Below are 20,945 nucleotides of genomic sequence, written 5' to 3'. Positions count from 1 at the left end.
ACGTGGATGTAAATTACGTCCAGCCCTATTCACGGACGACTTACGCAAACGACGTAAAATTTTCAAATTTCGACGCGGGAACGACGGCCATACTTAACATTACTAGTATTCCAGCTATTTGATGGAATAACTTTACGCCTGAAAATGCCTTACGTAAACGGCGTATCTTTACTGCGACGGGCGGACGTACGTTCGTGAATAGGCGTATCTAGTGATTTACAGATTCTACGCTGAACGCAATGGAAGCGCCACCTTTCGGCCAGCCTAAATATTGCACCCTAAGATACGACGGCGCAAGCTGTCGTATCTTAGATAGGTTTAAGTGTATCTCTGTTTGAGAATACACTTAAACTTAGGACGGTGCAGATTCAGAGTTAGGTCGGCGTATCTACTGATACGCCGGCCTAACTCTTTCTGAATCTAGCTAATAGTTTCTTGTATGTTGGCTGAAAAAGTTCTGGCGTCTGTATGCAGAACAAGTTCACGGCCAACGCCCTTCGCGCAAAATTCCACGGATTTGTCCGATGGAAATCCGATCGTGTGTATGAGGCTTTAGACTAGAGAAATGTCTGTTGTTTTTTCTGGTCGTCTATGTCCTGTTGGTGAGATTTCCCTTTACTTCTTGTCCCAGTGAAGCATCAGAATGTAATAGGAAATCTCTCCAAAGTTAGGAAATCCCCTTCTAAATAGTTGTCACCGGAACAATTGGGAAATTGGATCTATTTATTTTAAAATGGAAAAGAATGTGACTTCCCACCACTTTCTATTTAACTAACAATGGTCATCAGGACCAACAGAGACCCTCTCCTCACTGGAGACATGGACCTCAATAAAAAGCTGACGGAGGTTTGAACTCTTCCTCACTTTATCCAAAATGAGAAAGAAAACTTTGAGAGACAGGTACACTTTAAAAGGAAAAATATGAGGCTACGTGGCCTACAGCAGGCCTGCGTTGTGAGCCCCATTGCCAGCATTCACTTGGGCTGAAGATTGCTGGCATCAACTCCCTGGTGGACTGCAGCTTCAGGTCACATGATGTAAGAACAGACTGCTCTTTACAGGTTTGCATGTTTATTACAGCATCACTGTTAGTTGTGAACCCTCCAGCAAGGGCCACTTTATATTGTTTGAAATGCTCACCCTCCAGCAAGGTGGTAAAGGCGTGGCAATGAATGGATACTTTATTTATTGGGTTTCTACAGGTGACTGGTGACTCCCTGCTGATATACTGTTTTACTATACCGGATGAGCCCCCAATTGTTTTACTTGCATCTATTTAGGTTACTTTGTAGTGTAAGTAAAGGAAGCTTAGACTTCTGCAGTATATTAAAGGAGTTGTAAAGGGAAAAAAAAATGTGTCTACAATTAATGTCTGCAAGGTAGACAGACAGAATAGTGTAATGATTCTGTTAAAAAAACGAGTAAATACCTATTAAATTCCTTCATCTATATCACCTCCGGCATTCTAGTTTCTGTTCTCTCATTCACTTCCTGGTTTGCGGCGCTCGTTCATGTAAGAACTACATTTTCCAGTATGAATTGCGGCACGCCCAGTAATTCACACCTCCTTGAAGTCTCTAAGGCCTAGTACACACGTGAGGATTTATCCACGGAAACGGTCCGGAGGCGAATTTGGTTGTACTAACCATGAGATCAAAATCCCAGCGGAATTCCGTCCGCGGTGACGTGTCGCGCTGTTGCGGCGATGATGACGCGGCGACGTGCGCGACGCTGTGATATAAGGACTTCCACGCATGCGTCGAATCATTACGACGCATGCGAGGGATGGATTCGGACGGATTGATCGGGTGAGTCTGTACAGACCAGCGGATCAATCCGTTGGACTGGATTCCAGCGGATAGATTTCTTAGCATGTTAAGAAATTTTGATCCGCTGGAAATCCATCCCCGGAGAAAAAAATCCGCGGAAAAATATCCGCTGGATCGTACACACCAGGGGATCTATCTGCTGAAACCGGTCCGCGGATCAATTCCAGCGGATCGATCCTCTCGTGTGTACGGGGCCTAACACGTAGAGAGCGTCCTGCCACACAGATGTAGTTCCCAGGAGGGGGTGAGCACGTTACTGACCACCGCAGTAAAGCCTCCCATCACGGTGGTGAGTAAAATCAGAGAAGAAATAGAGCAACTTCTGAGCAAAAACGAACAATGAGGAAGTGAAAAGAGGAATGTCTGCAGGTAAAGGATGCTTAATATGAAAAAAAAAAAATCTTTTACAACCCCTTTAGGCTGCATTCACACCTGAGCATCGGTCGTTCGGTCGTTTTTTCTGGCGGTTTTTTCCTGCATTTTGTCGCGCGTATTCATGCTTATTTGCGCGTTTGCATACAGCGTTGTCCGACGTTTTTGTACTTCGACGTTTTTTTATTTTAGCCAATAGGAAAAATGATCATCTTTTCATCACTTGTTGCTATGTTGTTAGATTTTTTTAATCTTCTGCATGGGCGACAAGTTCTATTGATTAAAGCGACGAAACGCCCGTAGCAAACGCCCGTTGTCGCGCAAGTCGCTTGAATCGAGCGTTTCCATTACTTTCTATGGGAAATGGAAACGCTCAAATACGCCCAAACCGCCCGATACGCGCGACAAAAAAAGGTCCGGGACTTGTTTGAGCTTCGCGCGACAGGCGTTTGGGCGTTCGGCGTTCAGGTGTGAACATTCACCATAGGAAATAATGTTAATTCAGCCCTCTGGCGTTTGTGAGCGTAGCGCTTCAGGCGTAAAAACGCCTAGGTGTGAATGGGGCCTTAAAGCGGTAGTTCACCCCCCCCCCGACACATTTTACCATCGAGACAGGCATTGTAGCGCGAGCTACAGTATGCCTGTCCCGATTTTTTTAACCCCGTACTCACCTTGTAGTCGTCCATCGTAGATTTCGGCTCCCGCGGGGAATGGGCGTGCCTATGGAGAGGGAGGATGATTGACGGCCGGCCCTGGCACGTCACTCTCCCCGAAGACAGCCGGAGTAGGTCTCGGCTCTTCACGGCGCCTGCGCACAGGCTATGCGCACGCGTCGTGAAGACCAAGCCTATTTCGGCTATTTCCGGAGAAGCGTGACGCGCCGGAGCCGGCCGTCAATCATCCTCCGTCTCCATAGGCACGCCCATTCCCCGGTATCTTCGATGGACGACTACAAGGTGAGTACGGGGGTAAAAAATTCGGGACAGGCATACTGTAGCTCGCGCTACAATGCCTGATTTTAAGGTAAAAGAACATTTTTTTTTTTTTTTTTCCGTCGATAGGGTGAACCCCCGCTTTAATGGGCTTTTATTAAAAAAAAAAATCTGTGCATACAAAACTATTACAATTATAGGAATACAATACAAGACTGACAGATATATCTATAACACGCAAAATGTTACCTACTTTCTAGCAAATAAACATAAACAATGGTCTGTAAACAGTAGAAATACACTTCAAAGTTACCTAACTCAGGTTATAGGGAGTTTACCATCTACGTAGGCAATGAGGATCCCAGGCTTAATTTATAAGCAGTTGCTGGAGATCAGGAGAAAGTGTCTTCAGGTATAGCTTCTTCTGGATGGTACAGACCTTCTTTGGTGTTAAGTCATTATGGAATCATCTTGTCAGCTTATTCCATTGCCCTTTTATTTGGAAAGTTTACCATCCCCACATGGATGTGGCCCCTTTCACAATACTGTTTCAATGAGAAGAACAACACTCCAGTTCACCCTCGAGATGGCTTTTTTTGCATCATACATGCCATAGGTCATATATGCCAGAAGGTCAAGCTATTGTTTGACCATGGTTCCCGAATGATAGGCTGATCCAATTGTCAACTGAAATACAACAAACCGCAAAGTCTGTACTGTAAAGTCTGAGTATAAAATCATAAAACAAACATATTTGTATTAAACGCAACACATATTCCCAATGCCTGCCTCATTTATTAAAAAATATTTGTGCACATGGGCATCCGCTGAAATTTTTCAGGGGGGGGGCACTTTGGCAGCGGCGATACAGTCGCATTTAACCCTTTCTTCAAACGCTAGCAGGGGTTAAAAGTGCCCGCTAACGGCCGAATAGCGCAGCTAAAACGATGGTAAAATGCCGCTTTTTAGCGGCGCTTTACCGATAACGTGGCCAGCTGGCAGTGTGAAATAGCTCTTGAGATAATTCAGCTTCACTCAATGCCCATATAAATATAGCCTAGAGAATGTACAGAGCCCCCCATTCTGCACAGACCCCACCATTCAGTACACATGGACCCCCCCCATTATACACAGACCCCTCCATTCAGCACAGATGGACCCCCCCTTCAGCACAGACCCCCCTTCAGCACAGATGGACCCCTTTAAGCACAGACCCCCCTTCAGCACAGATGGACCCCCCATTCAGCACAAACCCCCTCCTTCAGCACAGACGGGCCCCCCTCCCCCATCCCATTCAGTACTTCAGATCAGCCATCAGCGCGGCACAGGCAGCAGGTTCCCTCCCCCTGTGTACACATAAACATTGGAGGGGGAGGCGGCTTCACTCTACTCACTGTGCCTGTGTGACATCTGGCCCGGGACTGCTCAGACAGCCTGCGGCCGCGAGACTCTTCAACACCTTCTTGATTTTCCAGGGGGGCTCATTTGCCCTTCCTTGCCCTATGGAGCGGACGCCCATGTATGTGCATTTGTGTGTTTTGCGGTTCCAATAATTTTTACTAGAACCCCAAGACACATAGGCAACATAGCATTGATGTACATGGTTTTAGTGCTCCACAATGCACAGTAATGGGCTACCATGCATTGTGGTGGCCTGTGTGAACAAAAAGTGCTGCATGTCATGTTGTGCATTACACACAAAACAGCAAAATGTGATTGGGCCAAGCAGTCTGCTTTAAATAAATACATTTAAAGACATATAAAATATACAATATATGATATATTCTGCCATCTTATGGGGAAATGTAAAAGTATTTGGCATTTGTAATAAATATCTTGTATATAATTTTGAGTCTTTCAGTAAACTGTTCATCACACCCTCGTGACTTTTTTTGTTTTTCAGGAAAAGTTTTCAGAGCTTGGGGCATTTGTCCGCAGACGCCAGCCTCTCGCAGATTTCATTTGACCCCGGACAGTCGCAAGATGAAAATGGAAAACATGACGGCTCCCATTTAAGTGAAGGTATGCCAAGCAGCCCATCAGATACATGCCAAGATATTTATCATTAACCGGTTCCCGACCACCTCACGTAGATATACTGCGTCAGAATGGCTCCTCTGGGCGAAATCCCAGAGGGCGCTCACACCAGTTGCACGGCGGGGAACACGATGCATGTGACCCAGCGGGCACGATCGCCGCCAGCCACGCACGATCGAAAGGCACGAGCGCCAGCACGGGGATCTGTGTCTACACAAATCCCTGTGCTGTCAGGAAAGAGGAAACATATTGTTTGTTCCTACTAAGTAGGAAAAAATGTCTCCTCTCCTAGTCACTCCCATCCTTATACAGTTAGAACACACTGAGGGGACACTCCGTCAACCCCTTGATCGCCCCTTAGTGTTAACCCGTTCCCTGCCAGTGACATTTACACAGTAATCTGTGTATTTTTATAGCACTGGTCGCTGTATAATTGTCAATGGTCCCAAAAAAGTGTCAAAAGTGTCCGACCTGTCTGTCGCAATGTCGCAGTACCGCTAAAAATCGCAGATCACCGCCATTACTAGTAAAAAAAATATATAAAAATGCCATAAATCTTTCCCATAGTTTATAGATACGATAACTTTTGCGCAATCCAATATAGACTTATTGTGATTTTTTTTTTTTCTTTACCAAAAATATGTAAAAGAATATATATTGGCCTAAACTGATGAAGAAATGTTTTTTTTTTTTTTTAAATTGGGGGATATTTATTATAGCAAAAAGTAAAATATATATATATATATATATATATATATATATATATATATATATATATAATTTATTTTTCTAAATTGTAGCTCTTTTTTTGTTTACCGCAGAGTTGATCAAATACCACCAAAAGAAAGCTCTATTTGTGGGAAAAAAAGGACGTAAATTTTTGTTTGGGTACAGCGTCGCACGACCGCGCAATTGTCAGTTAAAGAGACGCAGTGCCAAATTGTAAAAAGTGCTCTGTTCAAAAAGGGGGTAAAATCTTCCAGGGCCGAAGCGGTTAAAAGGAATAACCAAGCCACAAAGGGGTTAATTTCTGCTTCATAAGGATTCTTTATCACAGGAAGAGATTTCCAACCTCCTGGAGGAATTGATCAGTTTCTTTATACTTCATATTCCTTGACAAGATTCTGTCAGCAGCCATATTACTGGAAGATTACTACCCGTTTATAGCCATGAAAAAGCACTTCCTTAAGTGTCAGATGCCCATGCCCTTCCCTATATGCCATCTTGTGAACGGAGAAGCAGCAGAAAGGGGAGCTCATCTCTCACTGATGAGCTGTCTACTCCTGTCTACTCCTATCAGCATGCTCCTTGCACTAAAGCCCACCTCTACTTTCTCTGCAGGAAAAAAACGTTGTTTTTCCTGACGATATTCCTGGCAAGATTCTCTTGCTGGCCGAGTGTACAGACACAATCGTTGCTGTCGCCGGCATCTTGCTGCACCCTACCTATGCCTCGGAAGCTACCGCGCATGCGTCAAACTCATTTCGAGCATGCACGGGTTTCCATGGAGAGGTAAGTATACACACGCTCTGGTTTCTCGGCAGGAAAACACTGCTGAGAATCACAACAAGAAAATAGAGAACAGGTTCTCTATTTTTCTCGTCGAGATTCTGGGCAGTTTTCTTGACGAGAAACATCAAAGCCTCGTACACACGCACTCGGTTTACTCGGTAAGAAAGCTCTGCCAGCAATTTTCTTGCTGTTTCTTGCCGAGGAAAACCATGCGTGTGTACGAGGCTTAATGCCGCGTACACACGATCACTTTTTGTGATAAAAAAACAATGACATTTTTTATCATGAAAAAAACTACATTTTTAAAAACGTCATTTAAAATGATCGTGTGTGGGCTAAACATCATTTTTTGTCTTCTGAAAAACGACCAAAAAAATTCTATTTTTTATGTCATTTTTTAAAATGTAATTTTTTGTGTCGTAAAAAATGATCGTGTGTGGGCAAAAACTACGTTTTAAACCCGCACATGCCCAGAAGCAAGTTTTGAGACGGGAGGTAAAACTACCATTCATAATGGAGTAAGCACATTCATCACGCTGTAACCGACAAATAAGCGCGAATCATCTTTTACTAACAAGTAACCAGCTAAAAGCAGCCTCAAGGCGAATAGAACTTCCCCTTTAGAGTGCCGACGCTTTGTTCATCATTTTTCAAAAACGATGGTGTGTGGGCAACATAATTTTTAATGATGAAGTTGGAAAAATTTCATTTTTTTTCCATCACAAAAAGTGATCGTGTGTACGGGGCATAAGAATTGATTCTGGTTTGAAGCCAAAGGGTAGTCACACCAAATGTTGATTTGATTTAAATTTCTCTTCTGTTCACTCACTTTGCATTTTGGAAATTAATAAAAATAGTTAAAATATATATTTTTGAAAGTAGTCTTGCTTTACAGTATTTCCTCACACCTGTCTAAAAGTTTTGCACTGAAGTATTTATTTATAAATACAATAAATTGTGTCTTTTATATCAGAGCCGGTTCACACAGGGGTGACTCGTCAGGCGACTGACAAGTCGCAATCCGCTCTGTTCAATAGAACCGTTCTAATAGGAGCGACTCAAGTCGCTCCGACTTAGAAAAAGGTTCTTGTACGACTTTGGAGGCGACTCGGGGCAACTTGCATTGACTTTGACTTTAAAGTGGAGGTTCACCCATAAAAAAAAATTAAGATTAGATTCATGCTCATTTTGTCTAGGGGAATCGGCTAGTTTTTTTAAAAACAAAGCTGTACTTACCGTTTTAGAGAGCGATCTTCTCCGCCGCTTCCGGGTATGGTCTTCGGGTCTGGGCGTTCCTTCTTGATTGACAGGCTTCACGATTTTCCGAAAGTAGCCGAACGTCGGTGCGCAGGCGCCATATAGAGCCGCACCGACGTTCGGCTTCTTTCGGCTACTCGTGACGCGATAGATGCGACCGTCGGAAGCCTGTCAATCAAGAAGGAACGCCCAGTCCCAAAGACCATACCCGGAAGCAGCGGAGAAGATCGCTCTCTAAAACGGTAAGTTCTGCTTCGTTTTTAAAAAAAACTAGCCGATTCCCTAGACAAAATGAGCATCAATCTAATCTTAAAGCGGAGTTCCGGACACAATTTCACTTTTTAAATATAAATACCCCTGTAATACACAAGCTTAATGTATTCTAGTAAAGTTAGTCTGTAAACTAAGGTCCGTTTTGTTAGGTTGTTACAGCATTTAGACACTTTATAAAATAGAAATTGACTGGGGCCATCTTAAGTGTGGGCATCATGAAGCCAGACTGTATGACTTCCTGGATTTCAGCCTTGCAGATCTCGCACACGCTCAGTGCTGCACAAGCAGTGTCAGATCAGGTTTCAGCACCTGTGCTGTCCAAGTCACATGATTCTTTGAGACTGGGGAGTGCACAGACTCCTGGAAAGTTACACCCACTACATTCCCAGGAGTCTGTGCGGTGTAGGTTAGGAAGCATTAAGCACCTAGGTGCAGGAAGTGGGAAGATTAACTATTCTGCCTAGCAACAACACTTTGAAGGCATCTAAAAAAAAAAAAAAATTCTTAAAGGACTAATGACATTTTTTTAAAACTACTGATGTAATGTTATATTTATGGGTGGAACTCCACTTTAAAACATTTTTTATGGGGGAACCTCCACTTTAATGCAGAAGCCATTTTGCAATTCGCCTCAGCCTGGAATTTGGCTTGTTTTGTTTTGTAAACACTTCAATCAGTTATTAGCCAGAAGTGCTGCCATCTTGTGGACACATTACTTAGTGTTTGCCGCAGTGAAGAATATGATTTGCAAAACTGACTCGGAAAAGTAAGAATATATCATTCCAATTTGAAAGGCTCAAGTTTGTGAACAGGAAGATTTGCTTCTGACCCTCCAAGTCATTACTAAATACCACAACCATATACTAACCATGCCGAGTTTAAAGTGGACCTCCCCAGCTGCATGGAAGCAGTATCACAAGTTGTGTTTTGTGAATAGGAATATCTTCACAGGGAGAAAACACAACACCAACACTGGTGTCAGTCATAGCTCCAGTGCTTGTGTCATTGGGGGGAAAATGGCACAACTAGAGCTCAAAGATTTGTACAGATAGAAGAAAAGAATGAAAAAGCAAACAGCACTGCAGTGGTGCCTAGAGTTTATCTTTCAAATTGAGTATTCATATTGTAACATGAGTACATTCATAAGAAAAGGGGGAGAGAGGCACCAGGTGATCAATAGTGTAACCCAGTTTAATGGATACATATATATAATATATATATATATATATATATATATATATATATATATCATATATATATATTTTTTTTTTTTATGAAAGACAATAGCTGGTTCAACTCACAGGATGACCATGGGTGATTATCTGTGACTATCTGTACCCAGGTGGGCTGTGCAAAGGATTCTGCATGGGATCATAGAGTGGTCCTTGCCGCAGCGGCGGCTCTGTAGACATGGGAGAGAAGGACGCTGTAACCACGAGCTGTTGGGAGCCGAGTAGCACTGTTTGTGTGTGGGTTCCCTGACCCAAATGCATGCTGCCCCCATTCCCATGGAAATCACAGACATGCTTTTTTTTATGGATTATTGATCTTTGATAGTTTACTTTCATTTGGACTGATTATATAAGAGACACTTTTGCATAAAGGTGCAGAATTTTATACACACGTAATACATTTTTACTTTTACTTTTTGGACAATTTATATTTTATTCATTATTTTTATTTTTTGGACATTGTACACTAGATCACTGTTTCTCAACTCCAGTCCTCAAGGATCCCCAACCGGTCGTGTTTTCAGACTTTTTTTGCACAGGTGATTTGATGCGTTTCACTGGCTTCGTAATTACCACAGCTCTTTCATCTGAGGGAAATCCTGAAAACATGATCTGTTGGGGCGACTGGAGTTGAGAAACTCTGCACTAGATAATCCAGGGCAGCGCTGAGAATTTTTGTCTGTTTGTTCTTGATGAGTACATTCATGGCTGGTTCATCTTAAAGAACTCAAGCCTTACCTTTTTTTCCCACTTGTAGCTAGTCCTCCCCTGTGTTGAAACTGATTACTCTCAATTCCAAGCAAACTTGCTGCTCCACAATATAACTTTCTGGAGCCTGCCTTCATTTCCTGTCGGGACAACCTCAGTCATCATCAATCCCCTCTTCACCTGATCTGTACTGTTATTGGCTCACCACTCACAGCTATTAGTTTTCTCTGTCATCAGTTACTTTTGCTCTTTGTCATGTGTGGATGGGATCTTTAGAGCTTTACTGTTGTTCCCTAGAATTATATGAAAGACTTTAGCTGTGCAAATTGCCGATCAGTTGCTTGATTACAATCACATCCGTTTAGACATGCATTCCTTTAGCTGTGCAATCTGCTGATCAGTTGCTTGATTACAGTCTAATAGAGTGAAAGTAAGACCCCTTTCACACTGAGGCGGTTTGCAGGCGCTATTGTGCTAAAAATAGCGCCTGAAAACCGACCCTAAACAGCGGCTGCTGTTTCACAAGTGTGAAAACCCGAGGGCTTTCACACTGGAGCGGTGCGTTAGCAGGACCACTCCAAAAGTCCTGCTAGCAGCATCTTTGGAGTGGTGAGAGGGGCGGTGTGTTTACCGCTCCTCCACCGCTCCTTCCTATTGAAAGCAATGGGAAACCGCGGCTATACCGCCAGCAATGCGGGCGGTATTAACCCTTAAAACCGCACTGCTAGCAGCCGAATACCGCCGAAATTCCGACGGCGATACCACCAGCGCACCTCCCGCCCCAGTGTGAGGCCTAAGTAACCGATCGCTAGTTTGAACAGCTGCATGGGTGCTCAACCTGTGGTCCTCCAGCTGTTGTGAAACTCCAAGTCCTCTGCCTTTGGGAGTCCTGTTTGTACTTATCAGCAGTGCTATATTTTGGCCTAGGCCGACAAGGCCCAGGCCTAGGGAGGCCACTTTGCCGAGGGGGGCAAAAAAGCCTCCCCCGATCTGCCTTCCCGAGTCCTGGCTCCCGCGGCCATCTCTTAAACTGCACTGATATGCTACACTGATGGCCACTGATGAGGCCGCACTAATGGCCACTGATGAGGTTGCATTGCCGGGCACTGGTGAAGCTGCATTGATGGGTACTGGCGAGGCTGTGCTGATGGGCAATGCTGAGGCTGCATTGATGGCTAAAACGGAAGGGGTGGGGTTTACATATGACAGGGCAGATCTTAATCAAACTGAAAGGGGCGTGACCTTGACAAGAAGGGGTGGGTCATATTTATATTAGGGGTGCATGAGTTTAGTCAGGCCTAGGGCAGCAGAAAACGTAAATACACCACTGCCTATCAGCCTTGCAATGCCTCAAGGGACTTGTAGTTCCGCAACTGCTGGAGGGCCGCCAGTTTGAGCACCCATGAGCTAGAGTGTAACTGACCAGCATAATGCACATCTAAAGTCTGCAGCGCCAAGTGCCCAGTAGGGATTCACACCCAACCGGATTTCGATGTGTTCTTTCATATAAAATTTGATGCAGGGCGCTGTGATGTTTTACAGGAGCATGCCAGCCCCTCCTACCAAATGTGATCTTACTATAGAGCAAAGACCAGCAGACAAACCCAATGATGACATCAATGGGCAATAAACTATAGTCAATATAAAAATCAGGTGCTACTAAACCACTTCAGTTTTTCATAACAAATAATATCTTGAAAAATCAATATAAACAAAGGTCCATAAATATCAATTCATAAAAAGTGTAAATATTTAAAATCCATATAAAGGTGTGAATAGTCCTTTTTACAGTTCTCTGACCACCGTGCTTGGAGATATAGGGGCAGATCCACAGACGAGTACGTTGGCGTATCTACTAATACGCCGGCGTACTTTCAAATTACTCGCGTCGTATCTTTGGTTTGAATCCTCAAACTAAGATATGACGGCATCTGGGTTAGATCCGACAGGCGTACAGCTTCGTACGCCTTCGGATCTAAGATGCAATACTTCGGCGTCCGCTGGGTGGCGTTCACGTCGTTTTCCGCGTCGGGTATGCAAATTAGCTATTTCCGACGATCCACGAACATACGCGCGGCCGTCTCATTCTCTTACGTCGTCTCTAGTCGACTTTTTCCGGCGTATAGTTAAAGCTACTGTTTTGGGGCGTATAGTTAGAATTGCCATGTTAAGTATGGCCGTCATTCCCGCGTCGAAATTAGAATTTTTTTTTTTGCGTAAGTCGTCCATGAATCGGGATGGACGTAAATCACGTCTAAGTTAAAAAAAATGACGTCGTTGCAACGTCATTTAGCGCAATGCACGGCGGGAAATTTAGAAACGGAGCATGCGCAGTTCATTCGGCGCGGGGACGCGCTTTATTTAAATTAATCACGCCCCCTAATCGCCGATTTGAATTCCGCCGCCAAAGATACACTACGCCGCCGTGACTTACGGCGCAAATTCTTCCAGGATTCGATTTAAAGCCAGGTAAGATACGGCGGCGTAGTGTATCTCTGATACGCTGCGCGGGTGCAGATCTCTGTGGATCTGCCCCATAAAGTGATTGAGTCTCCTTCCATTAGTGCTCTACCACAATGCGTACAAAATGCACACTCACCAACCAGAAATGTTAAACACGCCTCAGACATTTAGGGGTGATCCCCGATATCACTCCTCGGATCACCGTTCTGATGATCCACATATATACTGCCATATGCAATCGCACCAACAACTGGCCCTCCAGATCTCCTTCTCTCATTTAAAACCACGAGACCCAGAAAAAAGTATAATATTCCAAGATAGTGTAATATTGTTTATTAAAAGTAAATAAATATAAAAAACGATTATGTAGTTAGCACCAACATAAACAGCCTAGTGTGCGCTGCAGAGCGCTCAGTGAAAAACTGAAGTGGTTTAGTAGAGCCTGACTTTTTATATTCACTATAGTTTAGGGGTCGATGATCTACTGAAAGGGGCAGCTGCACACATTTAGTTATAATAATTACATTTTTTCAACTTTTTACAAGTTTGGTGCCATACTTATTATTTTGATCCAATGGGCATTGGAAATACGGCTACAGCGTGGGCTTCCAGTGCCGCGAGGGCACCAATAGACGTCGTCCTGTGATCGCGCTGCTCGTCTAGTTCTTCAGAATCGGCTGATCACTGAAAAGGGGAAAGGGCCAATCACAGTGGCCCTTTACCACTCATTGGCTGAAAGCTGATCACGGAAGTAAACAGAAGCCGATTATCAGCTTTTTTTCTCCTCAAGATCAGCGTGAGGAGAAAAGAAGAAAGCCGGTAACCGGCTTCTGTTACAGGGACATCGGTCCCAAACTGTGCCCACCAGTGCTGTCAATCAGTGCCTCATTGTCAGTGCCCACCAGTGCTGCCAATCAGTGCTCATCAGTGACTCTTTATCAGTGCTGCATACAGAGGCGGCTCTAGGCTTTGTGAGGCCTTAGGCAAAACTTAGACATGAGGGCCCCCCCCCCCCCCCCCATTCACGCCCATAATGGGAAAAATAATTCATGCAAGAAAAATGGCTGCAAAAAATGCACGGATCTAGCACACAGGTGATCAGCACCACTTCCAGGGCACCCTCCTCACCCATCAGACGTATTCAGGTAATGCAAGAGGGGGGGGATGTGAGAAAGATAGGTGAACGAGATCTGATGGTGCCAACATTAGTATTAATCACAGGCAAATTAGGCGACCGCCAGGCCCCTGTGAGTGTGAGGCCTTAGGCGACCGCCTAATTTGCCTAATTAGAGAGCCGCCTCTGGCTGCATATCAGTGCCCACCAGTGCTGCCTATCAGTGCCACATATCATTGCTGCCAATCTGTGCTCATCAGTGCCTCATTATCAGTGCTGCCTATCAGTGCCACCTATCAGTGCAGCCTCACCAGTGCCCACTAGTGCCACCTCATCAGTGCAGCTTCATCAGTTCCACCTATCAGGGCTCATCGGCGCACATCAGTGAAGATAAAAAATTACCTGTTTTACAAAATTTGCGGTCTTTTTTTTTGTTTGTTTCTTTAGCAGAAAACCCCAGTGATGGTTAAATACTTTCCAAAAGAAAGCTCTATTTGTGTGAAAAAAAGTGATACAAATGTTGTTCGGTTATAGTGTTGCAAGACCGCGCAATTGTCATTCAAGGTGTGACAGCGCTGAAAGCTGAAAATTGGCCTGGGCAGGAAAGGGGTAAAAGTGCCCGGTAAGCAAGTGGTTAAAAGAGATATTTTTGACAACTACATTATTTGATTACAATTTTTAATTGTAGGTTAATCAGATGGCAAGCGGGGACAAGGGAAGATATTATGGCCCGGATTCTCAAACGAGTTACGCCGTCGTAACTCTGAGTCCGAGCCGTCGTATCTATGCGCCTGATTCTTAGAATCAGTTATGCATAGATTTGTATTAGATCCGATCGGCATAAGTCTCTTACGCCGTCGTATCTTAACTGCATATTTACGCTGGCCGCTAGGGGCGTGTACGCTGATTTACGCCTAGAAATATGTAAATCGGCTAGATACGCGAATTCTCGAACGTACGCCCGGCCGACGCAGTACAGATACGCCGTTTACGTTAGGCTTTTCCCGGCGTAAAGTTACCCCTGCTATATGAGGCGTACATGCAGCGTACCAATGTTAACCACTTAACCCCCGGACCATATTGCTGCCCAAAGACCAGAGCACTTTTTGCGATTCGGGACTGCGCCGCTTTAACTGACAATTGCGCGGTCGTGCGACGTGGCTCCCAAACAAAATTGGCGTCCTTTTTTTCCCACAAATAGAGCTTTATTTTGGTGGTATTTAATCACCTCTGCGGTTTTTATTTTTTGCGCTATAAACAAAAATAGAGCGTCAATTTTGAAAAAAAATAATATTTTTTACTTTTTGCTGTAATAAATATCCCCCAAAAATATATAAAAAAAAAAAAAATTTCCTCAGTTTCGGCCGATACGTATTCTTCTACATATTTTTCGTTAAAAAAAAATCCCAATAAGTGTTTATTGATTGGTTTGCGCAAAAGTTATAGCGTTTACAAAATAGGGGGTATTTTTATGGCATTTTTAGTAATATATTTTTTTTACTAGTAATGGCGGCGATCAGCGATTTTTTTTCGGTACTGCGACATTATGGCGGACACTTTTGACACATTTTTGGGACCATTGGCATTTTTATAGCGATCAGTGCTATAAAAATGCATTGGATTACTATAAAAATGCCACTGGCAGTGAAGGGGTTAACACTAGGGGGCGGGGAAGGGGTTAAGTATGTCCCTGGGTGTGTTCTTACTGTGGGGGGGGGTGTGGCCTCACTAGGGGAAACACTGATCCTCTGTTCATACATTGTATGAACAGAGGATCAGCATTTCCCCCCCTGACAGGACCGGGAGCTGTGTGTTTACACACACAGCTCCCGGTCCCCGCTCTGTAACGAGCGATCGCGGGTGCCCGGCGGCGATCGAGCCCGCCGGGCACACGCACGGGAGTCGGGGGCGAGCGGGGGGCGGCGCGCACGCACCCCTAGTGGCCGCTCGAAGAGCCGACGTAATATGACGGGCTCTCGCCCAGGAGAGCCGACCTGAGAGAATGACGGCGGCTGGTCGGCTAGTAGTTAAGTATGGATGTTCCCGCGTCGAATTTTGAAAATTTTACATCGTTTGCGTAAGTCGTTCGCGAATAGGGCTGGGCGTCATTTACATTCACTTTGAAAGCATTGGCTTCTTGCGGGTTAATTTGGAGCATGCGCACTGGAATACTTTCACGGACGGCGCATGCGCCGTTCGTAAAAAAGCGGCATTTACGTGGGGTCACATAAAATTTACATAACACACGCCCACATCTACCACATTTGAATTAGGCGGGCTTACGCCGGCCTATTTACGCTACGCTGCCGCAACTTTCGTTTGAGAATACGGCACTTGCCTGTAAAAGTTGCGGAGGCGTAACATAAATAGGATACGTTCTACGTGAATCCGGGCCTGTATGTGTACAATACACTTCCGCTTTAAATAAATGTAAATAAACGTCAGTTTCCTTGTATCCTTCATTGTTTGATGGCTCATCTCTGTTCCCTCTTTCTTTCGCCAGGTAAAGAAGCGACGCCCTCATTATTAGGCCTGTGCGGCTCCCTCACCTCAGTGGCCAGTTACAAATCCCTCGCAAGTCTAAAATCCAGTGAATGTCTCGCCAGCCCCACCACAGAGATGACAAGCCCAGGCCTGACTCCATCTTGAAGAAGCCATTATTGAAGGACAAGCTTATATTGTGTCATATGCAACTACATTCCGTGTTACAATGGCTGTGAAAGAAAGCTTTATTTATTAACATCGGGCCTTGTGTATCAAAACATGTGTGCGAGTCACTAAAGTTCTCCTCATGGTTACGAGTCAAACGTTGTAAACGGTAGTCCCACGGGGGGTTGCCAACTCAACCTTTTACTTTTTCTGTCCCATAAAATGTGGACTAGAAATCTTTTTACAAACAGATCTCTATAATGCACCGGGGCCTGCCCACAGTGACATCATGGTTAATTGTTTGCCACTGGGTGGTGACATCATGGTTAATTGTTTGGCACTGGGTGGTGACATCATGGTTAATTGTTTGGCACTGGGTGGTGACATCATGGTTAATTGTTTGGCACTGGGTGGTGACATCATGGTTAATTGTTTGGCACTGGGTGGTGACATCATGGTTAATTGTTTGGCACTGGGTGGTGACATCATGGTTAATTGTTTGGCACTGGGTGGTGACATCATGGTTAATTGTTTGGCACTGGGTGGTGACATCATGATTAATTGTTTGGCACTGGGTGGTGACATCATGGTTAATTGTTTGGCACTGGGTGGTGACATCATGATTAATTGTTTGGCACTGGGTGGTGACATCATGGTTAATTGTTTGGCACTGGGTGGTGACATCATGATTAATTGTTTGGCACTGGGTGGTGACATCATGGTTAATTGTTTGGCACTGGGTGGTGACATCATGATTAATTGTTTGGCACTGGGTGGTGACATCATGGTTAATTGTTTGGCACTGGGTGGTTTATTAAAATATGAGAAACAAGAAAAAATATACATACAGCATGGCACACCTCCATCCCGGGTTATACATATAAAGACAAAAAAAGGGGTCATGTGGGACTTTGAATGAGGTGGGTCACAGACTGGGCACAACAAGGATACGATTGATAATTTATTATAAATTCATGATATAAAAAAAAAAAGTCAAAACATATGTAATATATAAACATTAGTAGTAAGAAGATACATATATAATAAAATAAAACAATATACAGTGAAACCTCGAATTGGGAGTAACGAGGTTAACGAGCATTTCGCAATACGAGCATTTTTTTTTTAAATCCTGAGTGTTGTCTCGCAAATGGAGCAGGATTCAAGCCACAGTGGTGTGCAGTACTGCATTTGGCCTGAGGTGCGGGGGGCGCTGGAGCCGATCAGAGTCATTCGGAAATACTCAGTTCCCGAGCCTCTGCGAGGGTTTCCAAGTTCAGCTGAGCTGTCCCGAGTATTACCGAGGCTCTCCGGCGCCCCACCCACACCTCTGGCCACATGCAGTATTGTATGCCATAGAAGTCAATGCGGAACAAATTATTTTCATTTCTATTGACTTCTATAGGGAAACTCGCTTTGATATGCGAGTGCTTTGGATTACGAGCATTCTCCTGATACGGATTATGCTCGTAATCCGAGGTTCCACTGTATGTATATAATAGTCATGAAGATATCACAATAAAATGCACAATTGATCCGTAAATGGATAAATGTATTGTAGCATCTATGGATCTCTACGAGTTTCGTGGATCTAGGTAGGGTCCACTCACCAGGGGGTAGATTCAGATAGATTAGCGGATCTTTAGATCCGCGTAATCTATCTGATTTACGACCTGCCGGCGCAAGTTTGAGAGGCTAGTGCTGTATTCAGAAAGCACTTACCTCCAAACATTGCGCCGGCGGATCGTAAATCCCCCGACGGAATTCAAATTCCGCGGCTAGGGGGAGTGAAGTATTTAAATCAGACGCGTCCCTACGCCGTCCGCGAATTTTCCCGGCGTGCATTGCTCCCAATGACGTCGCTAGGACGTCATTGGTTTCGTCGTGAACGTAAATTACGTCCATCCGTATTCGCGACCGGCTTACGCAAACAACATAAAAATTCAAAACTCGGCGTGGGAACGACGGCCATACTTAACATAGGATACGCCGCATATAGCAGGGGTAACTATACGCCGTAAAAAGCCAAACGCAAACCACGTAAAAAAAAACGACGGGCGGGCGTTCGTTTCTGAATCGGCGGATCTCCTCATTTGCATATTCTTTGCGTATACAAATGGAAGCGCCACCTAGCGGCCGGCGGGAGATTTCAGCCTAAGATCCGACGGTGTAAGTCACTTACACCTGTCGGATCTAAGGGAGATCTATGCGGAACCTGATGAATCAGGCGCATAGATCCGACCGTCGGATCTCAGAGATATGACGGCGTATCAGGAGATACGCCGTCATATCTCTATCTGAATCTCCCCCCAGGAGTCCTGATGAGTGGGCCCTAGTGAGATCCACGAAACGCGTCGAGATGCTTGGCGTCACACCAGTGTTTACTGGCCCTAAATTGTACAAGCTTAAAGTGCACCACAGAAGTACATTGGAGGGGTCTACATCTGCTATGGGGGGGGGGGTTGGAAAAAGGATAAAGGGACTTTATCTAAATGTTTCCCCACCCATAAAAACAGGGGTCTTCAAACTTTCTCAAGTAACGAACCAGTTTACTGTTCTTCAAACTTTAGGAGGGCCTGATTATGGCCTGTGGGAGTAGAAAATGTTTCATACTTGGTGGTCATGGGGGGGGGGGGGGTAAAATAATTACATAATGCCTGTGGGCAGCAGGAGGCATTAGTATCAGTGGGGAGAATAATCTCCATTGTTGATATCAGTGGAAGGAATGGTGCCCCATCATTGGTATCAGTTGGACTAGAAGTGCTTCATCATTGGTATTAGTTGGAGGACTAGGGCCCCATTATTGATATTAGTGGGAGGATTCGTGCATTGGTATCTGTGAGAGGAATAGTGCCCTGTCATTGGTTTTAGTAGGAGGAATAGTGCCCCATTGTTGGTGTCAGTGGAAGGAATGGTGCCCCATCATTGGTATCAGTTGGATTTGAAGTGCTTCATCATTGGTATTAGTTGGAGGACTAGGGCCCCACTGTTGATATTAGTGGGAGGATTAGTGCCGCATCATTGGTATCTGTGAGAGGAATAGTGCCCTGTCATTGGTTTTAGTAGGAGGAATAGTGCCTCATTGTTGGTGTCAGTGGAAAGCAGAATGCCCACTTGTTGATATTAGTGGGAGGATTAGTGCACCATTTGTTGTTATCTGTGAGAGAAATAGTAAAATAAATAGTGCCCCATCTTTGGAGTCAACAGGAGGAATAGTGCCCCATCATTGGTGTCAGTTGGAATAATACTGCCTCATCATTAGTATTAGTGGAAATAATAGTGCCCCATCATTGGTATTAGTTGGAGGAATAGTGCCCCACCATCGGTATTAGTGAGAGGAATAGTGCCCTGTTGTTGGTGCAAGTGGGAGGAATATCATTGGTATTAGTAGGAAGAATAATCCCCATTGTTGGTGTCAGTGGGAGGAACAGTGCCCCATTGTTCGTGTCAATGGGGGGGAACCGTGCCCCATTGTTGGTGTCAGAGGAATAGTGCCCCATTGTTGGTGTCAGTGGGGGGAATAGTGCCCCATTGTTGGTGTCAGAGGAATAGTGTCCCATTGTTGGTGTCAGTGGGGGGGACAGTGCCCCATTGTTAGTGTCAGAGGAATAGTGCCCCATTGTTGGTGTCAGTGGGGGTAATAGAGCCCTAAGGGCCACATAAAGACAAGCAAAGGGCCACATCCATCCCAAAAGCTTCAGTTTGGAGACCACTGTTTTAAAAATCCTCATGTTACTTATGTGACTGTAATTTTAAAACCTTCTTGGGCTACCTCTTTTTTTTTTAATTTTTTAGGAACTTTATCCTGGACGTGTTTACTTTGTGACTTGAACCTGACGCCTCATTCACAGACATACTGACCTGTATACCTGTACCAAATGCCATCTTCACCCGCCTGAGGTGCCCAGGTGTTCAGCGCAAGCATCCTGTTTAAATCAATGACAGACGGGCGGCTGCATGGATCTCTAGGCAGATCCCCGACTGGTCCAATACATGGATCACAACACAGAACCACTGATTGGTGCATCAGACCCACACACATGTACAGTCTGGGATGTGATTGGAGGCCTGTGCCCCATCATTGTGCAACCGGACGCCTATCATTGATCTGAACAGGCCTGCACACCTTGGCATCCCACATGCATGAAGAAGGCCATTCAGATGATGTATAGATCGGCACTCCGTGTGAATCAGGCCTGATATTAGTACAGATCGGCCCTCCGTGTGAATCAGGCCTGATATCTGTTTACAATAATTCATATTTTTTCCAGGAGGTCTTTATTTAAATGGAAGGTACGATTGATTGTATGGGCATCCTGGATGGTTTTTCTTACTTTGATACTTTTGATACACAAGACCAATGGTACACAGAAGTGGTGTGTAGTAATCATCAGCAGCCAATCAGAAATCAGCATTCATTCTTGGTATGGGCAGAGAACGGTGAAAACTGATCCAGATTGGTTTCTGAAGGTCACTCCACACCATGGATGTTACTACTAAATAAGCCAAAAAATGTCGATAACGCCCCATTAGACATTCCTGCTGTCTTCACATATTCTTGCCTCTC

At 44.7% G+C, this 20,945-nt stretch overlaps 1 protein-coding gene across 2 annotated transcripts in view; it reads left to right on the top strand.

Annotated features, from left to right (window-relative positions):
• The window catches only part of RUNDC3B (RUN domain containing 3B), a 307,618-nt gene extending 291,127 nt beyond the window's left edge, over positions 1-16,491 (top strand). For both annotated transcript variants that reach the window (XM_040352420.1, XM_040352418.1), the window contains 2 exons: positions 5,037-5,155; positions 16,233-16,491. In XM_040352420.1, coding sequence (XP_040208354.1) covers positions 5,037-5,155; positions 16,233-16,378 — 265 coding nt within the window. In that variant the 3' untranslated portion in view covers positions 16,379-16,491. The remainder of the gene's footprint in view (positions 1-5,036; positions 5,156-16,232) is intronic.
• Positions 16,492-20,945: the final 4,454 nt, after the last annotated feature.

Source organism: Rana temporaria, chromosome 5, assembly GCF_905171775.1.
Source record: "Rana temporaria chromosome 5, aRanTem1.1, whole genome shotgun sequence".
Taxonomy (NCBI): domain Eukaryota; kingdom Metazoa; phylum Chordata; class Amphibia; order Anura; family Ranidae; genus Rana; species Rana temporaria.
The sequence above is the reverse complement of the archived record's forward strand: the minus strand, read 5'-3'. Positions and strand labels throughout refer to the sequence as shown.